This window comes from Trachemys scripta, chromosome 10 (assembly GCF_013100865.1).
Source record: "Trachemys scripta elegans isolate TJP31775 chromosome 10, CAS_Tse_1.0, whole genome shotgun sequence".
Lineage (NCBI taxonomy): Eukaryota > Metazoa > Chordata > Testudines > Emydidae > Trachemys > Trachemys scripta.
In genome coordinates, this window is record NC_048307.1 from 63,646,427 (window position 1) to 63,668,054 (window position 21,628).

The window sequence follows — 21,628 nt, forward strand, 5'->3', positions numbered from 1 at the left end:
AAGCAGCTCAGCCCGCTGCCGATCTGGGGTTCTGTCCGCCGGCCCCGCTCAGCCCGCTACCGGCCGAGGGTTCCATTCATCCAGGCAGGCAGCGGGCTGAGTGGGTCTCCGGCTGGCAGCAGACTGCCACTAAAAATCGGCTCGTGTACCACCTTTGGCACACGTGCCCAAGGTTGCCGACCCCTGCACTATACTATAGGAGTCAGCCCAATATTTATTGCTGAACCAAGTTAAAAAAAAAAAAGCAAAGAAGCAAGCTTCAGCTTTTGATAATTACACTCTTCAGGTTACAAAACAGAAACTGAAATTTAACAGAAACGGATTCAGATTTAATAATTTAAAGGTTGAAAGGCGCTTCTTAAAAACAAAAAAGATCAGGTATTAGGTAGGATGTTTCATTCCTTACTGACAATGCATTTACACTGACAGAAAACCAACAATCAGAATTTAAAAACAAGATGGAGGATAAGAACAACCTTAATATACAACAAAAAGAAACTCTCCTTAAATTAATCATTATTTACAAAGTAGATGCTTATTGCATATTATGGGTAATGTGTCTGGAGAGAGTAATTTCACAGTACAAAAGAAAGCCATCACAACTGAGAAAATGATTCTTTCATTGCACATCGCCACAATCTCTCAATTTAATTATGAAATCTGAATCAGTGTGTAATTGTATCTTTTTGTGTTTTTCAGCCTTATCCATGCTGTTCCCATTGAAAACAATTACAATACTCCCATTAACTTCACTGTTGAAAGATCAAGGTCACGTCCTATGCTATACACACATTTCTTCACTTTCAAGAGTGGATGCAGCACAACCAAATTTTTATCTCTAAATGAAAAGCTACTGAGAAAAACTTTAACAAATTAGCTCCCTGGGGTATTTTATTTCTTTGGGGTTTATTTTGTTGTTTCTGCTACTAGAAGAAAAAGAGAAAAATCTCTTATTGATATTTTCCATTGGAATAAAGGATCTGAAAATTCAGTTAATTCTGCTACTTAACTTTAAACTCATTCTTTTTAGACTTTCACAGATAAATAAAAGACCTATAAGCACGTAACTGATTCGTTACAGCTTTTAGACATCAAAATAAGCATTTTACTAACCTATCTATCCCAACACTACTTCCCTCTTGGGTTGGCAGGATGGGTGGCCATCGTAGCATTTGAGATTTTGTGAAATGACTTATGAAGAGCGGTTACCCAAAGCAAATCTTGCCATGTTTCAAAGCCTTGTGCAAGCAGTCCTGTCTGTGAGTGAGTTCTGCCTGATTCCATGACCCTTCTGTAAAGATTGAATCTGGAGATGTGCTCTCCAGATTAGAAAGCGGTGTTTCAGCTCCACCTTCAGGTTTACCAGGCTATGTGTGGCAGGGTGTTGGGAGTTAAGGGAGGCCATGAAGCCTCTCAAAGAATTGGGCGTTGCCACTCACCAATGGTGACCAGTGGCGACAGCAGGGAGCCGCACAGCAGCTGGCCAGCTCTGCTTCCCCACACAACTGAGTTGTGTCCATATGTAGCCCATGTACTACTTGCTGTGCCGAGGTGAAGCGGATGATCAGGGCCCCGTAACACCCCCCCCCCGTGCCGGAGGGAATTCCAAGTCTCCATGCCCCCCAAGCTCAGACAAGGGTCCTAGGGAGAAAACCAGAGTTGTCAAGACCAGCGCACGGTGCTAAAGGGGCGGACTCCTACTCTGGGCCGGGGCCCCGGCCCCACGTGCTTAGCGCGCTGGGCTGGATCAATACGGTCTCGTCTGCCCAGGAGAACGGTACAAGCGGTCACCGGCCGCCTGCAGGGGCTTCTGGGCACCACCCCGAGCCTCGGGCGGGAGCCCTCCGGCCCCAGCCCTTCAGGCCTGGCTGGGCACGGTGCTCGGGCAGGGGTCGCTGCCTTCCCCAGGGCTCCCTGACGTCTCACAGCACCGGGGCCCAGCGAGGGGCGGGGACTCGGGATGCCTAGAGCCCCGGCGCCTGCGGCTCTACGCGCACCAGCCGCGCCCCGGCCACCCGCGGTGTCCGCTGTCCGCGCCGGGAGCCTCAATAAAGTTGTTTAGTCAGGGAAACCGGAAGTGGGGGCGGGATCAGGCCCTTCCCTTCCGGGAGGCGGCAGGAGGCGAGCGGGGGCCGCCGCCGGCGGGGCCGGGCCGGGCATGAGCGACGTGGTGGAGCGGACGCTGAGCGCGCTGCCCGGCCTGCTGGGGCAACAGGACCCGGGGGCCGGGCCCGGAGGAGGTCCGGGTCGGGTCTCGGCCACCTCGCGGCTGGGCGGCTTGATCCGGAGCATCACCGCGCTCTCCTCCAAACATGTACGGGCCGGGGTGGCTCCGCGGGGGGCCGGGCCCCTGGCCAGCAGGACCTTCTCCCCTGTGAATTGTAGCCGTAGCCTCGCCCCCCGGCTGAAAGCAAGTGGGGAGGCTGGGTTCGCGGTCCCCGTCTCACCCGGGCCCCTGGCTTCCCGCGCCGGGTGTGTCTCATGCTCTGGACAGGCGCGAAGCCATGGGGGCCCCCTGTCGCCGGGTATTCGAGTAGACGGGTTTTCGGTCAAGCAGCTCCGCCCCTGCGCTGTGGGGTGGAGAAAAGCCTGAATGTGGAAGGTCAACAGGTGCTGGCAGCTTCCTCTGCGGTGAAACACACCTGTTCAGCCCTGCCCAGTAACATGCTTTTCTTTCTACCCACCCAGCCTATTGATATGCCCCAATTACAATAGTATCTGGGTGCCTCATAGGCTTTAATTAGGGGTGTCAGTGCTCCAGGATTGTCCTGGAGACTTCAGGAATTAAAGCTTTTGTAATTAAAGATTGTAATGTGACAAAACAACCAAAATTGGCAACCCTACCATTCATATATTTATACTTAGTATCCTTCCCTTGCCCCAGGTAGAGAAGTGCTGTAAACCCCTATTTTACACCTTGGGAAGTGAGGCACAGAGAGGTTAAATGGTTTGTCCATAGTCACACAGCAAGGCGGTGACAGAGCAGGATCTCAAAACCAGAGTCTAGAGCCCTAACCATTGGACCATCCTTCTTTCTAGTTTAGTACAGGGAGTAAATGTGAATGCAATACACAGTGATCAGTTTTTGTAGGTGTAAATAACATGATGTAACTTGGCCAGGACACAGAGGTAAATCCCTTATTATTCCTAAGAGTGCATGCTATACAAATGGGCAGGACCTTTGTGTTATCTGTTGTCCAAAATAATGCATTGTGTCATTCCCTGACACCATGCTGTGTATTATTTCAATACTGATTTAGAAGAAAGAGTGTTACTGGCTGAATTACCACTATCAGTGTCTAGCCACTAGACTAGAGGTTTCATCTAAGTCCTAACTAGGGCCAAACTTGCTGAGCTTGCAAAATGGCTGCAGAATGCAGTTTCTGTTTTGAATGGCATGTATTAAAACTGTCCACTTTAAAGTATTTTCCAAGTCCAAGAATATAAATGAAGTACTGTTAGACCATTTAAACTCAATAAACTTCTGTATACAGTAATACAGGCCAGTGGAAGACTGAGCAGATGAAAATGTAGATATGGAAAGTATACCATTTTCTGTGCTTTAAAAAAAACAGTATATGGAAATCTAGTGAAACCCTATGAAGCTGTAAATCTAGTGAAATTGGAAGTGTAATAGCTTTGTAATATTATTGAAAAAACAAATGAAGACCGTAAGATTATATAAATTATTTTTGATAGAATTCTAATAGATCATACTTTCCTTGTCATCATTCATTTTTGTTTCTTTCTTTTACCCCCCACAATTATGCAAGAATTTAAACATATTTAAATTATTCTTTTATAGGAGGAAGAAAAATTAATACAACAGGAACAAACTAATTTGAAGGCAACAGTTTCTGCTCCCACTACAACACTTGTAAGTTTTAGTCTTATTTGTAATGAAATTTACCTTTACTGTAGACTGAATTTAAGAATAGCAATGTGCAGACTTGTGCTTGGCAGGGTGAGTTAATACTTCTGAGTTTGGTATAGTTGGTATACACTAGAGCAGGGGTCGGCAACCTTTGGCACACGGCTCGCCAGGGTAAGCACCCTGGTGGGCTGGGCTGGTTTGTTTACCTGCCATGTCCACAGGTTTGGCTGATCCCGGCTCCCACTGGCTGTGGTTTGCCTCTCCAGGCCAATGGGGGGGCGGGAAGCAGCGCGGGCCGAGCGATGTGCTGGCCGCCGCTTCCCGCCACCCTCATTGGCCTGGAGCGGCGAACCACGGCCAGTGGGAGCCACGATCTGCTGAACCTGTGGACATGGCAGGTAAACAAACCGGCCCGGCCCACGAGGGTGCTTACCCTGGCGAGCCATGTGCCAAAGGTTGCCGACCCCTGCACTAGAGAAATCTTGTATTTGTTAGCATCGTTACTAGAGCATGCTGTACTTGTAATACATCTTATATCTACACCTAGGTTTTTGCAATGGTGCCCAAGCAGTGAGAGCACCATTGCAACTATGCTTGCTTGGAGCAAGTAGGTGATGCAGCTGAGCATGTCCAATTACTCCTCCCAAGTGCAGTCTTAGGCTACATCTACACTACGGGGGGGGGGGGGGGGGAGTCGATTTAAGATACGCAAATTCAACTACGCGAATAGCGTAGCTGAATTCGACGTATCGCAGCCGACTTACCCCACTGTAGGGACGGCGACAAAATCGACCTCTGTGGCTTCCCGTCGACGGCGCTTACTCCCACCTCCGCTGGTGGAGTAAGAGTGTCGATTCGGGGATCGATTGGGACGCGATAAATCGATCCCCAAGAGGTCGATTTCTACCTGCCGATTCAGGCGGGTAGTGTAGACTCAGCCTTAGAGTGTTCCTGCCCATCTGTTTGTGCTGTCTCAGAACACTGGTTCTATCATCTGTCAAGTTACCACCCACTGGTTGCTTGAGATTAGTCAAGGGAATTCTCTAATGCAGACCAATGATTACAGATTTCAGTCAAGCATGAGATGCTTCTGTGTTCATAATAATTACCTTTCTAACATTGCATGCAGTTCCATTGTATATGCAATTTAGGGATTATCTATACTTGAAAATTAATTTGGATTAAGGTAGCATGTGAATTTAAAGAGCAAAAGTGGTCCCGGAATAACTCCATGTTTGGATGCTCTTATTCTGAAATATTCCTGAATAATTCCATGTGTATACAGACTCTTAGTATGGTACTTTCTTTTTGCTACATTGTCACATCGCAAGATCATGTTTAATTTGTCACTCACAATTGGCTTTATAAAGTTGTGGTCCACACTATAATAAAAATGTTTTTTAATAGAGAGATTATTTAATGGAACCATTTCTCTTCCATTTGCGACTGCACTGACCACTTTCCTCCCATTGGTGATACAACAACAATGGGATGTGGAATCATTTGTGGTATTGTACGTATGGTGGTACAGTGCCTTGTGACTATTCATTTTAATACCCATGATGGTCATAATTTTGTTTTGAATGCAAGGATGCCACTCATAGCCGGATAACATGATCTTTATGCATGGGATTTGATGAAGTTTAGTTGTAGTTTAATTTAAATTTGTTTTGAAACATTAGTACACCTCTACCCCGATATAATGCGACCCGATATAACATGAATTTGGATATAATGCAGTAAAGCAGCGCTCCGGGGGAGGGTGCGCACTCCAGCGGATCAAAGCAAGTTCGATATAACGCGGTTTCACCTATATGGCAGTAAGATTTTTTGGCTCCCAAGGACAGCGTTATATCGGGGTAGAGTTGTATCACATCAAATATTGATAAACTTTCATTTTAGAAATGTTAAATTCTGATTTTAGAAAAAGTAGTGCTTTTTGTTTATAATATATACATGGTGTCAGTCTCAAACCCCAATACGTTAGAGGTGCAAAGAGAAACAGAGCACTTATAACTATTCTAAATTTCTTAATATTTCATTCTTGGTATTTCAGAGACTGATGAAAGAATGTATGGTGAGACTAATCTATTGTGAAATGCTGGGATATGAGTCCTCCTTCGGATACATCCATGCTATTAAGCTAGCACAACAGGGAAACCTTCTAGAAAAAAGAGTTGGTATGTGTATAAGACTGGTATATGTTAATATTGTGCTCAAAATTGCCACAAATGTCCCCTGAGATTGGGTTGGAAGTCATACTAAATAAAGAACTGGTTGAAAGTTTTCTCCCACTTTTCACAATTTTATTTTCAATATTTTTTTCTTTTTCGGGGAAAAAAAATTCAACTTGATATTTCAAAATTTGAAAATACAAAATTATTTGAATTTAAGGAGCTCTGTACCTGGTTGAAAAATGGATGCAGAGGGGAAACCATAAAAAAATAAACCTTTGTATTATTTAAATACTTTTGAATATCAGGTCTGTTAAACACTAGAGACATACAAGCATTTTCGTTTAAAGTGTATTTCAGACACATTGGCTTGAAGTCAATTTCCAATGAGAAACTTTATATATAGTTGTCATAAATAACTTCTTAAAATAATATAACTGGAATATTAAAGAGACAATATTTAGTGGAGTAAAAGTATTTCCAAATTGAGAGTGCCAACTCTCTGACATTCAACTGTATTTATGCTTTTGTAGGGTTTTATAATCTTTTCTTTTCAATATTAGTGCAGTGCCCTTTAAGCATATTCTTCCATATTCTTTGGGTTAGAGGTGGTTTGTGACAAATGAGGCGAGAGGGAAGATAATGAGAGCACCAGTGCAGAAGTCTATGGAGAAATCTGACTGATGGTGTAAAAGAATTTTTGAAATTTTACGCCACATATTTTATGGGAGGCAAAGAAGAGTTTCATATCTCTGTTTTAGCTACAAAGTCTTATGAGTAGATTTGTTTTAAGGAGTTGACTTTCTGATTAATCTGGGGTATCTCAAAGAGGTTGCTGATTCAAGTGTCTTAGTGAAGACATTTCTTGTTGTGTTGCAGAGAAAATAGTTCAGATGTGGGCCAAATTATCTGCATCCGCAATAGCAAGGCAATATATTGGGTAAAATAACTGTTAGGTTTTCTGTGTTTGAATTTCAGCTGGTATAATTCACTCAAGCGCTGGAGTTGGATAAACTTTGTATCAGAAACTGTAATTTTAGATCCATGTCTTTCCTGACTATTGAAGACCAGTGAAAAGGTGCTCAGTGTGATGTTTGTAGGAATTAACAGCACCTTTTTGTGGAAGGCATGGTGCAATCTCTTTTGAAGACTGCTTGTATATGATCTTTGATCAAGAGATTATTTCTTGACATTGACAATCTGACAAACTGTCAACCAGTTTCATATCTTCCCTTGTAGGTAATATTATTGAGAAGGTTGTGTTTGACCAGTCTTTTCAGTATCTAGATGCCTCAAATCATCTGGACAAAAAAACAGCACTCATTGCTTTGGCTTTAGGATCTACTAGTAATGGAGAATGAGTAGGTGTCTATGCTGATATTATAAAGTTGTTCAGTTGTCTTTGGTACTGCTGACTCTACAGTTGTATGCAATGGTGGACAGGGATCTTGAGTGTCTCCATTCTTTCCTGGGTGAGCGGTCCCATGAGGTTGCATTAGGGAATTGTTCATCTGCCTCAAGGGTTCTCTTGTGGAATCATCCTCTATCTTGTCACTCCTCTTAGAGTGTGTGTGTGTGTGTGTGTGTGTGTGTGTGTGTGTGTACACATAACGAACAAGAGGAGAGGCAGATGAACAATTCCCTAATACAACCACCTGGGATATATATCTGGGGCTTCTAGGAGTGTTAGTGAGGTGGCATGGGCTCTCATGTCTTCGGTATGTTCATCTCTCATTTGATCTTCCCATTGTGTTTGAGTGTTAGGTGGCAATCTAGGCACAAATGAGAACAAGTTAGTTGAGGCTAAATCCAGATATGACACAGGTGATGTTGGTAGGTTGGGAAATACCTCCGAAGTGGCTGGCAGGGATTATATCGGCTTCCTTGGCTGCAGGGTTGTGCCCATCACACCTTAACCTCCTATTTCGTTGAAGTTTGCCACTTGAGAGTTCAGTTAGAAAACAACTGCTGTTAGACAATAAGGTAGCACTGTTATCGTGAAGGCTGCTTTTTAAAAATCCAGGTCTGGCAAGAAGGCTGTGGTTTCTTCTTTGCAATACGGAATTTGCTATTATAGTCCATGTCTTTATCACTTACTGATACTACACTACTGCCATGTTCTCATTGTAGGTTACACCTGAAATTAATTCAGACGCTGAAGATAGTCCAGAATGCAGTGATCTGATTGTTTAGAGGTTTATCATACCAGGAGACATTTCACCAGTGGTTCAAGACCTATCTATTGGTTCCTTTCTGGAATCTAAATAGTAAAACCTTAAATGGCCTGAGCCCTGCCTGTCTGTGACCCCCATGTATCCCCATGTAATAGTTCCACCTTTTGTGATCAGAAGAGGTCCTTATTCCATCAGGGTCCTTGATTCTGAAATTTAGTTCTTGCCTTAGTTCCAAATGGTTGAAGATTGTGACCCTCAAGCCATCCCCGAACCCTGTCTGATTTCCTGGATATCTGAGGAGGGTGAGGGCATGAATGGGGTTTGAGTTGTGATAGAGGATTTGTTTGCTGTCCTATAATTATGTGGGTTGATTTGTGTTATGGGATTGGAATGGGATTTATGGGATTTAACTGACTTTTTGTGTGTGTTGTTTTAATTATGTCACAGTACCTAGAGCTCCTTTAAATAAGTCTGTTTTATAATTACCAGTCAAAATAAATAAAAGAATAACTTGAGTAACACTAGAAAATATATAGTGTTGAATTACATAATTTAGTAAATAAACTGGGACTCAATAATTTATTTAAAACTAAAATTTGCTATATTGGTGTCTCCTTACTTAAAAATAAAGCGCAGGCTGCTTATGGGTAGTTGTCTGGTCTAGGGAGAATATAATTTTGTTAGTATGGAAAAAAGCATTAATTTCCTAATGAATTGTCTCTTATATGATGTCCTCCTCAGTGCTTTAGATCTGACAGCTTTACAGAGTCCTCTTAATTTTGGACACAGCTTGTGGGTTTCAGGTCCATCCTTACTAAACACTACGACAAGCTAAATATCTCCAAGCAACCAGATTATAAAAAAATTTTATGAAACATTTAATGGAGTGCATCTACACAGCAAACCCCCCACGGCAGTGAATCTCAGGGTATGTCTTCACTACCCGCCGTTTCGGCAGGTAGCAATCGATTTATCTGGGATCGATATATCGCGTCTCGTTAAGACGCGATATATCGATTCCCGAATGTGCTCACTGTCGACTCTGGAACTCCACCAGAGCGAGCGGCGGTAGCGCAGTCAACGGGGGAGCCGCGGCCATCGATCCCGCGCCGTGTGGACCCCAGGTAATTCGATCCAAGATACTTCGACTTCAGCTACGCTATTCGCATAGCTGAAGTTGCATATCTTGGATCGATTTCCCCCCCAGTGTAGACCAGCCCTCAGAGTCAGTTACTCGGGCTCCGAAACTCACTGCCACAGAGTTCTTTTCTTTTTTTCTTTTCTTTTCCTGTCTAGACTTACCCACCGAGATCATATAATCTGCCAGTATTTTCACCTATGATTTGAGTCGTCAACTCTTGTGTTCTGGATGTCTTAAGTTCTCCTGTTAACATTTGGAAATAGTTTAGTACTGGAAAAGGTGATGGAGGTTTTTTGTTTTTTTCTTTTGTAGGTTACTTGGCTGTTTCTTTATTCCTCCATGAAAATCACGAACTGTTGCTTCTGCTTGTGAACACAGTTGTGAAGGTACAGCTTTATAGGAGGTTTGGAGAAAAACATTACACTAACTTTTTAGGACAGTGCTTTTCCAAGTATAATGCCAATTTAATTCTAAACTATGTATTCATTAATAAAATCTACTTGTTTGTCAGTTAGTCATTTTTCTTATTTCAGGGTTATCACTTGAGCTTCTTATGGGACTCTAATGTATCCTTTTCCTGTGGTAATAGTTTCAAGTTGTGCAGCAGTATTAAACAAATACAATGAAAATTTCACAGAAAAATTGAACAATCCCTTAATTAGCAGAGCATTAGAGAGCAGTGTTTCACAGTATAGCATAAAAAGTGGACGCTTTCCCACATTTGGCCTTAGAAATGAAAAGTTTCTCATTGTTTAAATTTGAAATGACCATTTTGTTGTCTTAATGACTGTGACAGGACTTGCAGAGCACTAACCTGGTTGAGGTGTGTATGGCACTTACTGTTGTCAGCCAGATCTTTCCACGGGAAATGATTCCAGCTGTACTTCCCCTCATAGAAGACAAACTGCAGCATTCTAAGTACGTATTCACTTATAGGAAGGATTTGTGGCTTTGTTAAAAATTTGGAATGTCCTAAAATTTTGATGTTTTATTTCTGTACATAAATATTTATCTTAAATACTGTATTTGCTCCAAATCCTTCCTTACTCATTATTCTTTGTGTTCCTTTTCAAATTTTCCTTTTGTGTCCCTCTCCCCTCTTTAGTTTGTGCATTCTTGTTTGCACAATGGATGTCTTTTGTTGTGCTTAAGCATTGTTGATGGATAAATGTCATGTAACTTTATGCATGTGGAGATACTGTTGCACTATGTGGGTTAAGAAGTGTTTGTAGTGTAAATGGAGTAACAGATTGTACCCTTGGAATTCATTACATCACAGAAAGATCTATGCCTGATTTTTGGAGAAGCTGAGCATGCACAAACCCCACTGAAGACGGGTGAGGTGTAGATGCTCAGCCCTTTGATTATCAGGCCTCGTAGTTAGTAACATTACATACATGAAAATACAGAGCTAGCTCGGTGTACATACTAAACTAAAAGGTAGAAGAAGAAGCATAATCTAGCTCCAGGAACTTCTAAACTCTATGCTGACTCATTATATGGCTTTTGCCACATTACTTATCCTCTCTCTTTTTCTCGGTGTCCTCATTTGTAAAACTTGGACGATAATACTATTTCAGAGGCATCATGATTTGATGCCTAGTTAATATTTTTAACTAACTAGCTATAAAAGTGGGAAATGTTACAAAGTCAGTAGTTTTCATAAAAATAAAGTCTCTGTTTCATAATATAGAGAAACAATTTAGGGTAAGTAAAACTTCTATTTAGGATCAAGTTGCTTGATCTTTTAAAGAAAAATGTTTCTCTTTAGGGAAATTATCAGAAGAAAAGCAGTTCAGGCCTTGTATAAATTCTATCTCATTGCTCCCAACCAAGTCCAGCACATCCATGACAAGTTCCGGAAAGCCCTGTGTGACAGGGATGTTGGAGTCATGGCAGCTTCTTTACACATTTACCTTCAAATGATTAAGGTAGGCTGTGAATTAGAAGTCTAATTGAACATATAGGTTGGTTTTTAAAATGTACAAACAACTGTAAAATTGTTCTGTAGGAATAATCTCTCTGGAAGGATCGTCTATCAACTTGTTTTCAGTTAGTTATGAAGGTGAATCGTGGTAATCTGTACTATATTCATTAGCATTCCAACCCTTGACAAAAGCCCCAGCTGACCTGTTCGGAGCCTGCCCCTGGTGATGCGCACCTTTGGCATAATGGCCTTGTTTTTAAGTCCAAAGTTTAGGTTTTTTTTCAGTGTGTTATAGATTATGCTGAGGATTGCCTGCAAATTCAGTGTACCATTGCAAGGGAAATGCTTTCAGTCATATTCACAGTCTTGTTGAAAATACAGGGAAAACACTTTAAGCTTAATAAAGCAAAAAGGAGTTGATGTTGGGGTTTGAGAGGAAGAAGTGATGGGTTAGGAAATGGAACAATTAATAGAATAATAGCTAATAAGATTATATTCCTGTCGTGGCCTTATGGTGTATTTCCGAGGCACTGTACTTAAAATATTTGAATTGTATTTCTCTTTTCCTTTTCTAGAAAAATGCATCTGGATACAAGGACTTGACAGAGAGCTTTGTATCCATTCTAAAGCAGGTAGTAGGAGGAAAGCTTCCTATAGACTTCAATTACCACAGTGTGCCAGCACCATGGCTACAAATTCAGCTCTTAAGAATACTGGGGCTGTTAGGAAAAGATGATCCAAGGTAACCAGTTTCTTCTATGTAATAAATTCTTTGAATATAGAAAGAATACACAGTGAGTCATTATTTTGTGGTAACATAACTTTTACTGTGCTTTCATGACACAAAGGAAAATAAAAGAATAATACATTCCATTTGTTCTTTATTAACAAATACTGTAAAAAGTTATTTATTGAAAAGTTATACTTAGCTTGTTTCTCAGCTCCTGTGTGTGTCAGGCAGCTGATTATGGGATATGTGGTGAGAGACACTTGTGGACTTGAGATCAGAATTTTCATTAATTTGGTTGGTAATATGATCACAGTGAAAATCCAAGACAAGACAGTGTAAAAAGAGTGCTGTCCTTTGTAAGGGTTTAGTTCAGGAGTTGGCAACCTTTCAAAAGTGGTGTGCCGAGTCTTCATTTATTCACTCTGATTTAAGGTTTCGCGTGACAGTAATACATTTTAACATTTTTAGAAGGTCTCTTTCTATAAATCTATAATATATAACTAAACTATTGTTTATGTAAAGTAAATACGATTTTTAAAATGTTTAAGAAGCTTCATTTAAAATTAAATTAAAATGCAGAGCCCCCTGGACCGGTGGCCAGGACCCAGGCAGTGTGAGTGCCAATGAAAAACAGCTTGCGTGCTGCCTTTGGCACACGTGCCATAGATTGCCTACCCCTGGTTTAGTCGTTTGTGTTCTCTATTCCTCTTAGTAAATAAGACAGATTTTTGGTTGGTCAGCAAGGAATGTATTTTTAGTCTCTCTTGATGCAATAGATGGCTTATTTGAAAGTAGCAAACATCTTGTGAGATGCCATTTAGAGCCAGATTGTAGCCCTTACTCGCTCTAATGAGAATTCATTAATATGAATAGTCTAATTGAAATCATGTGGAGCAGCTTGTAGGATTAGGATGTTGTTTTTTCACTAAACAGGTATGTACAGGTGGTTTTTTTTTTTTTTTTTTTTTTGTGATTAATTTACTGGGCTTCAAATAAAGTGAGAACTGTTTTACAATTTTTATTTTGTAACAGGACAAGTGAATTAATGTATGATGTTCTGGATGAGTCTTTAAGAAGAGCAGAAATAAATCATAATATTACATATGGTGGGTGAGACTATTTTGTATAAGTACAAATATTTGCAAAGAATGAAAATGTAAGTGTTTAGTTATTGTTCTGTTGACATGAGTAACTATTCTTTTGTTTAGTAATCTGGCGAGGTCATGAATTTGGGTATTGTGACTGGTGAATTATAAAGCAAGGAAATATAATGTTAGTAATGTTAACACATGAACAGAAATGATATATTCCTGTATAATGTAGTTTTGACATGTTTTTCAAGTGAAAAATATTTATTTAAGGGGAAACAACTAAATATTTGTAGATCCAAATTTGCGAGCATTCAAACTGCTGCATACTATGTGAAAGTTCTCCAAATCATGTTGGGCTTGCTCTTTTCCTCAATATACAACATCATGTACTTGTAAAATCATCAGTTGCACAGGTGTATTCATTATAGTAGCTAATATTAAAAAAAAAAAATGGTGATATTGCCTTGTGTGTCAGAAGGAAGGACTGGACTTCAGGTTTCTTTAAAAAACAAACAAACAAAAAAAACCTTCCACATGATTAGTTGTTGAGAAACTTAACAACAAGTGTGTGTGTGACATCCTTTCCTTTCGCAAAACATTTGTGATCTCTTGAGTTGCTCTCTAGAACCTGTTGTTAAAATTATTTCCAGAGCTCATTGACACTGATGCATGTGAAAGTGTGTTTTGACATAAGGCACTACAGTAAATCTTATAATTGTTGCAAACAGCCATGTTGGTTTACTGTTAAAAAAATATTTGACAATAGAGCAGAATCAACAAGAAATAATACTTTGACTCCTAAGGGCATATTGCAAACTATGGAGAGTTTGAAAGATGTGTTGGTTGGTTTGCTTGTTCTTGCTATCTTTTTCAAGCACAAATAACTAAGGTTCTAAATTAACAACTGTTCTTTTACTTTTTTTTAAAAAATGTTGTATTTCATGGTTTTAAAATGAAGCCATAAATGCTGCCAGCGATTGATAGAAAATTAAGACTTGGTTTTGAAAGTGTCTGAATAACAGTGGAACATATGCCCCAAAGTTCTAGGAGTCTGCTTCCTTGACTAGGTGTATTTTCTAAGCATTAATGAAAGTGAGATGCACATTAAATGCAGAATACTCCCCCACCCCTTTTTAATTTTTTTTTTTTGTGTCAAATGACACACTGATGAAACATCTGTCAAATCTTACAACCATCCGTTCACTGTGTTTCACTTTGCTTGTATGTCAGAGGTGTGCTTTTATGCAGGAACAGCAACATAAACATTGAGGGGTTTGTTTTCTTAGTGTATGATGGATTTACACATGCAACTCTCAAGAGAGTTAATGTGCATAAATTCTCTGCACAGTGAGAGGAAATTGGATTCCCAAGACTGAATGTTAAATACTTTAGGGATCAGAGTAGACAACCATATGTGAAAAGGCTTATTTTGGCACTTATCAAGTAAAATGTACACAGAGAACAGAATTTACATGTGCATTTCTTTGCTCACTATATGTTAATTATTGATAAAGTGCTAAAGAATCTCTGATGCAAGCCAATGGAAAATGTTACAATCTGGTTACTTTGTTGCAAAATAGCCAATCCTGTAATATTAAAAGCCATACCTTGAAGACATTCCTAGCCTGTTGCATGTAGCTGCACAGTTAGTGCACATACCTTTCTAATATTTAGTTTAATTGCTAACAATTGATAGATTCTGGTCTGTTCATCCCATGGCTAACCTATATGAGATGTGGAAAAAGCATGTGAATTGCTGTCATGGTCCTAAATACCAGTTGGCAATCTAACTTGGATATTGAATTTTGCTATTGACTCACCTAAATTGGTGGCCTAAAAGATTAATTTGTATCTCCTTTCCTTCACTTCACTTGTTTTCCCATTTAGCTTTTCCCAGCAGAAATATTTTTTTTTTTTCCTCAGAGGAATTATGCCCCTGAGCTCTTGTCCCTTTTGTCTATGTCATAAAGTTTGTTGATCTTGGTTGTTCATAATGGCTTCCTAACTGCTGCTGTGATAGTCCAATGATAATTTTGAGTCTCCGTGAAAACCTTTAACGTTTACTTTTTGCTTCTTTTTGGACCTCCACACTATGTAGTCTCCTCAGTGGCTATATTTTACAACAAATTTCAGGGCTGGGAAGCTGTCTACAAAACTGAAAAGTTAAATAAATATTTTTTGAAAGAGAGAATAACCAAGAATCCAGTTCTGCTCTCATTGAAATCAGTGAGAGAGTTGTGTCATTAATTTAAGTGAGAATAGGATTAGGCCCCAAATCCATATGAATGTGCCTTACCTGAAAGTCAGTCAGAATACTGGCTGGGGAAACTTCTGTTCAACAAAATCAATTCAGACTTTTCCGTACACTAAACATAAATGGCAAATCAGTTTTAGATACATTTCTCTCCCTAAAGACTTAATAATCCTTTGCTGGGCCCCCAAAGTCTTGTCTGTTGTTGACAGAGAAGTATATTCTTGTGGGGTGTGGTTTTTTTTTTTAAGTCAAACTACTGAGCTTCTGCCCACCCTTTCTGTATTTCATCTATCCACCCTACTACATAAACTGTAGTAGGCTCCCTACCATATACCAGATGTTACTAACAATAACTGCTTGCTAAATTTTTCTACATTAAGAAACAATCATTATCATCTTCGTCTGATATCATCTTCCTGGTATGTGGATGATAAAGCAGAGAAAATACTTCCAGTCACTTGTGCGAAGTAATTGAAATCCCACTCTGCAATGGTGGCTATGTACCCAACCTAGCCATTGTCCAGCTACATTATTTGGCCTCTTCTAAACAGGACAATCTTGAAATCTCATCTAGTTGGGTGAATCACATTCATGGGAGATGCAATAGGGCTATTGCTTGCCTGAAAGAAGGAAATTTTTTCACATCTCATTAAAATATTTAATCAGATAATTATTAATATCCCAGAAATCTACATGCAGCATGCATATTATATTTCTTAAAAATATTAAGCCCCAACCCCTTTCTAGAGAAACAGTCGTCATTTGACATGAAGATTTTTTACTTGTATGTGCTAGCTTTTTTATGAAAACGCATTGTTATAGAAATGTCTATTCTTAAATTACTACTGTTTACCATTTGTTGTTTTTCCCCCAGCTATCTTATTTGAATGTGTACAAACAATTTATACCATTTGCCCCAAATCTGACCTGCTTGAGAAGGCTGCCAAATGCATTGGAAAATTTGTTCTATCACCTAAAATTAATTTGAAGTATTTAGGTAAGAATACCTGATCATCTCAGCAAGAAGATTTTTAATCTGATCGTGTGTATGTGATCTTTTGTCATATCTTTATGCAATAATTTATTTTCTAGGACTAAAAGCTCTGACCTATGTTATCCAGCAGGATCCTAATCTGGCACTTCAGCACCAAATGACAATAATTGAATGTCTTGACCATCCTGATCCTATCATCAAAAGGGAAGTAAGTTGATTTTTGAATGCCCATAAAGAGAGCTTAATGTTTAAAGTTCATGCTATATTAATGTCTTTTTAGAGTAAATCTCATTAATAGTACAATAATGGCATCATCAAACAAAGGCATATTTATATTGTTTGCCTGTGGTAACTGTGTGAAAGGAATTAAATAGAAAACTTGGTCCTCTTCATACTTTGTTTTCTCCTTTCCTTTTCTACAAATCTTTTATTTCATTCTAAAAACAGTCTAAAAACATTTCTTAAGAAGATAAATGCCAGTATGATGTGAGAATAAAACAATATATTGTGTTTAAGATTTTTGTCCAATTTGGCACTATGTACTAAGTTCCTGTCTGTGTGTCGCTCCTGTGTTGTGTGATTAGAGTTACTTAAATGTTGTTTCTTTTGTTTTCCCCTTCAGACATTGGAGCTTCTCTATAGAATTACCAATGGGCAGAATGTAACTGTCATAGTTCAAAAGATGCTGGACTACTTAAGACAAAGCAAGGAAGAATATACCATCATCAACTTAACTGGCAAAATAGCAGAATTAGTTGAGAAATATCCTTTTCTTTTATTGAAGATTTAGAGCCAGAGCTTCTGTTACAGCTTCATGTGACATCACTATTCACATCCTCCAAAGATCATTTTGTGGTCTTCCAGGAAAAAGAGGGAAGCCAGGATACTATAATTCTTTATTTCAAATGTAAAAAAAACAACAGAAGAAATAATTATCTCAACATATATTTTTTATTTCATCACAAAGTAAAGGGCGCTGAAGCGTTTGGGCTTTGCTTTGGAGTTCACCTTTTAAGTTAATAGTAATAACCTTCTCCTAAAAGAAAACATTAAAAAGCATGCACTGTAGTGTGAAGGAGACAGGGCTGGCTCCAGGCACCAGCATTCCAAGCAGGTGCTTGGGGCGGCAATCTGCAAGGGGCGGCAAAACATGTGTTTTTGCCGCCCCAAGCAGCGCTCCGAATTGCCGCCGCGGAGGGCGGGGGCAGTCCATGTGCTGTTAGGGTGGCACGCACGTTTCCGCAGCGGCGGCAATTCGGCGGCAGCTTTTGTCTTCAGCGGCCTGCGGCAGCAATTCGGCGGCTTCTGTCTTCCGGCTGAAGACAGAAGCTGCCGCCGAATTGCCGCTGCCGCGGAAACGTGCGTGCCGCCCTAATGACACACAGACTGCCCCCGCCATCCGCGGTGGCAATTCGGCGCGCTGCTTGGGGCGGCAAAAACAGTAGAGCCAGCCCTGGAAGGAGAGAAGGAGTTTAGTGCCTTATTGAATCAGACTTCAGCACTTCCTAACCGTGAGTATGGTTTTCCTAGTAGAGTGCAGCTCTTCCAATGAAATAGAGAGTTGTGGAGCATGATATGGCTTTGTTTAAAAAAAAAAAAAAAAAAAAATCCTCAATAGTCCAAAAAGCATCCTCATTAAATGAGAACACTGCAGGACAGCAATGGTGCAGGCTTTGGGATTGCAAAACACTCAGAAGAAAAAAGATTCACAGTTCCATATGGTAACACTTTTGGACCCAGAGGCTCTGGGAAAACTGCCCCGTTTGTCCTTTTTCTCCTTCCTTAGCTTGGAAAACATTTCAATAGTAAACACTTGTCTGTTCAGATATTCCATATGTATATGTATCCTCAAAACTCTTTAGATTTTTCTTTTTTTAGATTGTAAGTAACAATAGATAAACATGATATACTAGTGTACATCTTATTTTCCCTTAACGTTCTGGATACATATGCCCCTGACAATGAGTGGTTCATCCAGACTATGAATGCCGTATTTTCAGTAGGAGGAGATGTAATGCACCCTGACATCCCAAACAACTTCTTGAGGCTGCTGGCTGAAGGTGGGTAACTTACTGAATTCTGTAAAGAGAAGTCATGCTTTGTTAGCTAATGTCTTGGTTTTATTTTTCTAAATCTGTCTTGAATTCTGTGACACATGCAGCATAAGTTTTTAAGCAAAGATTTAATAATGTGTAATTTTTCTTTTTAGGATTTGATGATGAAAAGGAAGATGAGGAGCTACGGCTTTATGCTGTCCAGTCTTATCTTTCTTTGCTGGAGGAGGAAGATACTTTTTATCCACAGAAATTTCTTCAAGTTATGAGCTGGGTAAGATTGCTGCAGTATGAAAATACGATAGATGTGAAAACTGCCTGTCATAAGTGATTGCTTTTTGAACTTTATATTCTTTTTTTTTTTTTTTTTTTTTTTTTTTTTTAAAGAACGTTTTACACTGAAATTTATTCTACCAACCGCCTGTTTCAGTGGCTGTGAGATTTTCTGTCTTTTCCATAGTAAGGCTGTATGTGTTTGTGAAATGCATTCGTAACCTTATGATGACATGCCAAGATGCTGAACTTGTATTCTGTGACACCTGTGAAAGCAAGCAGATTCCACTTGAATTGGAAACTGAGCAGATGGTTAATTGTACTTGTTTAGCTATTGGGTTAGCACTGTGCTAGGCAGCTACTTGATTTAATGAACCAAAAATTGGCATCCCATTGATGTGTTTGTGAAAATGCAAGTGAAATACAGTAAAATGTAATCTCAAGCATTTTCCATTTAAAACTGAACTACAGCTTGGAAAACCCTATCTGCACTAGAAAATCTGCACCTTGATGACTATAATTGTCACAAATGGGTCCCTTTGAACCAGTGCTGAAAACAATTTAATTGCTAGGGTAGACATGACAGGCATTGTTACAGAAAACAGTATTGATTTGCCAACAGAAACTTTAAGTTGAGATGGATTTTTTTTAATAAATGAAAGTAGTTTGATCTGCTCTGCACTAATAATTAAACTGTTTTCAGGGTTAGAGAGGATTGGTTGCTGACCACTGTTCTGAGTGGTGGTCAGTTTTGTAGAGTAGATAGAACTACAGTGAAATGATCTTAAACTGAGGACCAGCCAACAATACTCAAAAACCAGCAGACCCTATGTCTCTTTCCACAGTATATTGCTTGTTTTTGTTTGGATATATAATGTAAAAAATTCTTTCTAAAGTCCAGAATTTAAAGGATTTCCTTATCTTATAATGGTTTGTTTAATGTGAGGTGGACTTTGTTAGAGTATTACCATTATATATTAATTTCCAAGATGAAAGCACTGATGCCTGTGTAACTGAATGTCTGTTATATCTGTGTCTTGCTCATAGGTTTTGGGGGAGTATTCCTACCTTATAAATGATGGTGATCCAGAAGTCATTATAACAAGACTGCACAGGTTGCTGAAGCAGACTTTTGTTACTTCTGAAACTAAAGCCTGGATTATGACTGCAGTCACTAAAATGTCATCCCGCATGTCCTGTTCTAAAACAGTTGATAAACTAATCCAGGAATTCAGCACTTCTCTAGACACATGCATGAGGCAATATGCCTTTGAATTAAAACATCTGTGTGAAAACAAGGAGCTGATGAAAAACTTGTTTCCGCTTGATGCCAGTTGTGATGAGATAATGGTAAGATAACTGTAATGTATGTATTCCATGCTTAAAAATTCATGTATTTCTATAAATTATGTATTTTTAAATGATTATATTTAGATATGTCTGAGAGTAAAGATGCAAATCTATCAAATCACTTAGAATGAGTTGCAATAAGCACTCTTAACGGGATTCTTGATAAGTCTTGATGTGCTGGTGATATTAAGAAGCAATGAAGTTGTCATTTGCTATGCCATGTTCATATTTGTTGTTTTATAAAATGGATTTTTTTAGGAAGGCAAATTCAGCCTCTTGTATATCCAGTGTTATGCAGCATTAGTTTGTCTTTGTGGTTCTACTTTTTGTTAGAACAGCCTACTAGTAGTTGAATTGAGGTATAGTATTCGGGAAGGGAAATGTTTACCTCTGACTAATTTTACTGTAAAATTAGTATATTTACATGGTGTTCAGTTAGATTGTGTTGGGATGCAAGTTCTTTTGTTCAAGATTTCTTGTCCAAACATACCAGTGAGATTGGAAAATTGTAGAGAGGCTAATTATGCTTAAGACCTACCATCCAAATTGATCTGTTTTAACATGTTAACTCAATACCCTCTATATATAAAATATTCCCTTGGACGATAGTGTAAGTATGGAATACATTATCTTCTTAGTGATACAGGTGTGAGAGCTGTGAGATGTCAGTATGCTGAATTGTTATAAAATGGAATGTTCCTTTGTTAAGAAACATTAGTTTCATTTAGTGGAAAGATTCTGATTATTACCGTCTTTCTGAATTCAACATAGGTAGATGCTTCCTTATCTTTCCTAGATGGGTTTGTGGCTGAAGGACTTAGCTGTGGTGCAGCACCATATAAACCTCATCACCAGAGACAGGAGGAGAAGCTTTCTCAGGAAAAAGGTGACTGTTACTTCGTATTTATTAAATGTATGATAAATTAGCCAAACAAAACAAATTAAAATTTTAGAATAACGTTGGTGTAAGAACACCATTGATTTAATTGCATTAATTGAACTTTGCTTCAGAGAGAATGTTACCTCTCCATTTAAAAATGTCGTCCACAACTGTAGGAGTGATTCATTGCTTCATAGGTTTTAAGGCCAGCTAGAACCGGTAAAATCATATTGCCCAGCTTCCTGAAATACGTAAGTTATAGATGCAGTGCTTACAAACAAGGCCTGGTCCAAAGTCCATTGAAGTTGATTAAAATTCTCCAATTTACTTTACTGAACTTTGGATCAAACCCATAGTGTGCACCAGGACCCTATCTTTCATATTCAGCTTTTGATTATGCAGATGATCTCAGGCTCCTCTGTGATGTTCTTCAGACTCTCTGCTACTTTGTGCCACTTTCTTAGCTCACCCTTGGCTACTGGGATTCATCCAAAAAACTCTTGTTTATTGAAGATTGAACTAAGCTCCCTTTGGGACTTGGCTAATGCCATACCCGATTAGGATGTGTAACTTCCATCTACAACTAGCTTGTTGCTCTGGAGTCCAGAACATTATCCCATGCTTCCTGGCAGCTTGTGGGATTTGGAGGGTGGGTGGGGGAGAGGGAGGGAGAATTAAGATAAAGGCAGGGAATACCAAGTTTTATAGTACT

General features: G+C 39.5%; 1 protein-coding gene across 7 annotated transcripts in view; it reads left to right on the forward strand.

The window, feature by feature from the left end:
- The first annotated feature begins 2,002 nt into the window (after positions 1 to 2,002).
- AP4E1 (adaptor related protein complex 4 subunit epsilon 1) overlaps positions 2,003 to 21,628 on the forward strand; it is a 32,526-nt gene continuing 12,900 nt past the window's right edge. Inside the window, exons 1-15 of one of the 7 annotated variants that reach the window (XM_034783182.1) lie at positions 2,003 to 2,314; positions 3,806 to 3,877; positions 5,931 to 6,054; positions 9,676 to 9,749; positions 10,160 to 10,281; positions 11,135 to 11,294; positions 11,866 to 12,032; positions 13,053 to 13,126; positions 16,240 to 16,362; positions 16,458 to 16,567; positions 16,982 to 17,121; positions 18,307 to 18,419; positions 18,569 to 18,687; positions 19,734 to 20,036; positions 20,808 to 20,922. In XM_034783182.1, the coding sequence (XP_034639073.1) occupies positions 2,159 to 2,314; positions 3,806 to 3,877; positions 5,931 to 6,054; positions 9,676 to 9,749; positions 10,160 to 10,281; positions 11,135 to 11,294; positions 11,866 to 12,032; positions 13,053 to 13,126; positions 16,240 to 16,362; positions 16,458 to 16,567; positions 16,982 to 17,121; positions 18,307 to 18,419; positions 18,569 to 18,687; positions 19,734 to 20,036; positions 20,808 to 20,922 (1,972 nt within the window). In that variant the 5' untranslated portion in view covers positions 2,003 to 2,158. Of the gene's footprint in view, positions 2,315 to 2,578; positions 2,603 to 3,110; positions 3,130 to 3,805; positions 3,878 to 5,930; positions 6,055 to 9,675; positions 9,767 to 10,159; positions 10,282 to 11,134; positions 11,295 to 11,865; positions 12,033 to 13,052; positions 13,127 to 16,239; positions 16,363 to 16,457; positions 16,568 to 16,981; positions 17,122 to 18,306; positions 18,420 to 18,568; positions 18,688 to 19,733; positions 20,037 to 20,807; positions 20,923 to 21,628 lie in introns of those variants that run through there. The other 6 variants (XM_034783184.1, XM_034783185.1, XM_034783183.1 and 3 more) reach the window with 6 other exon arrangements.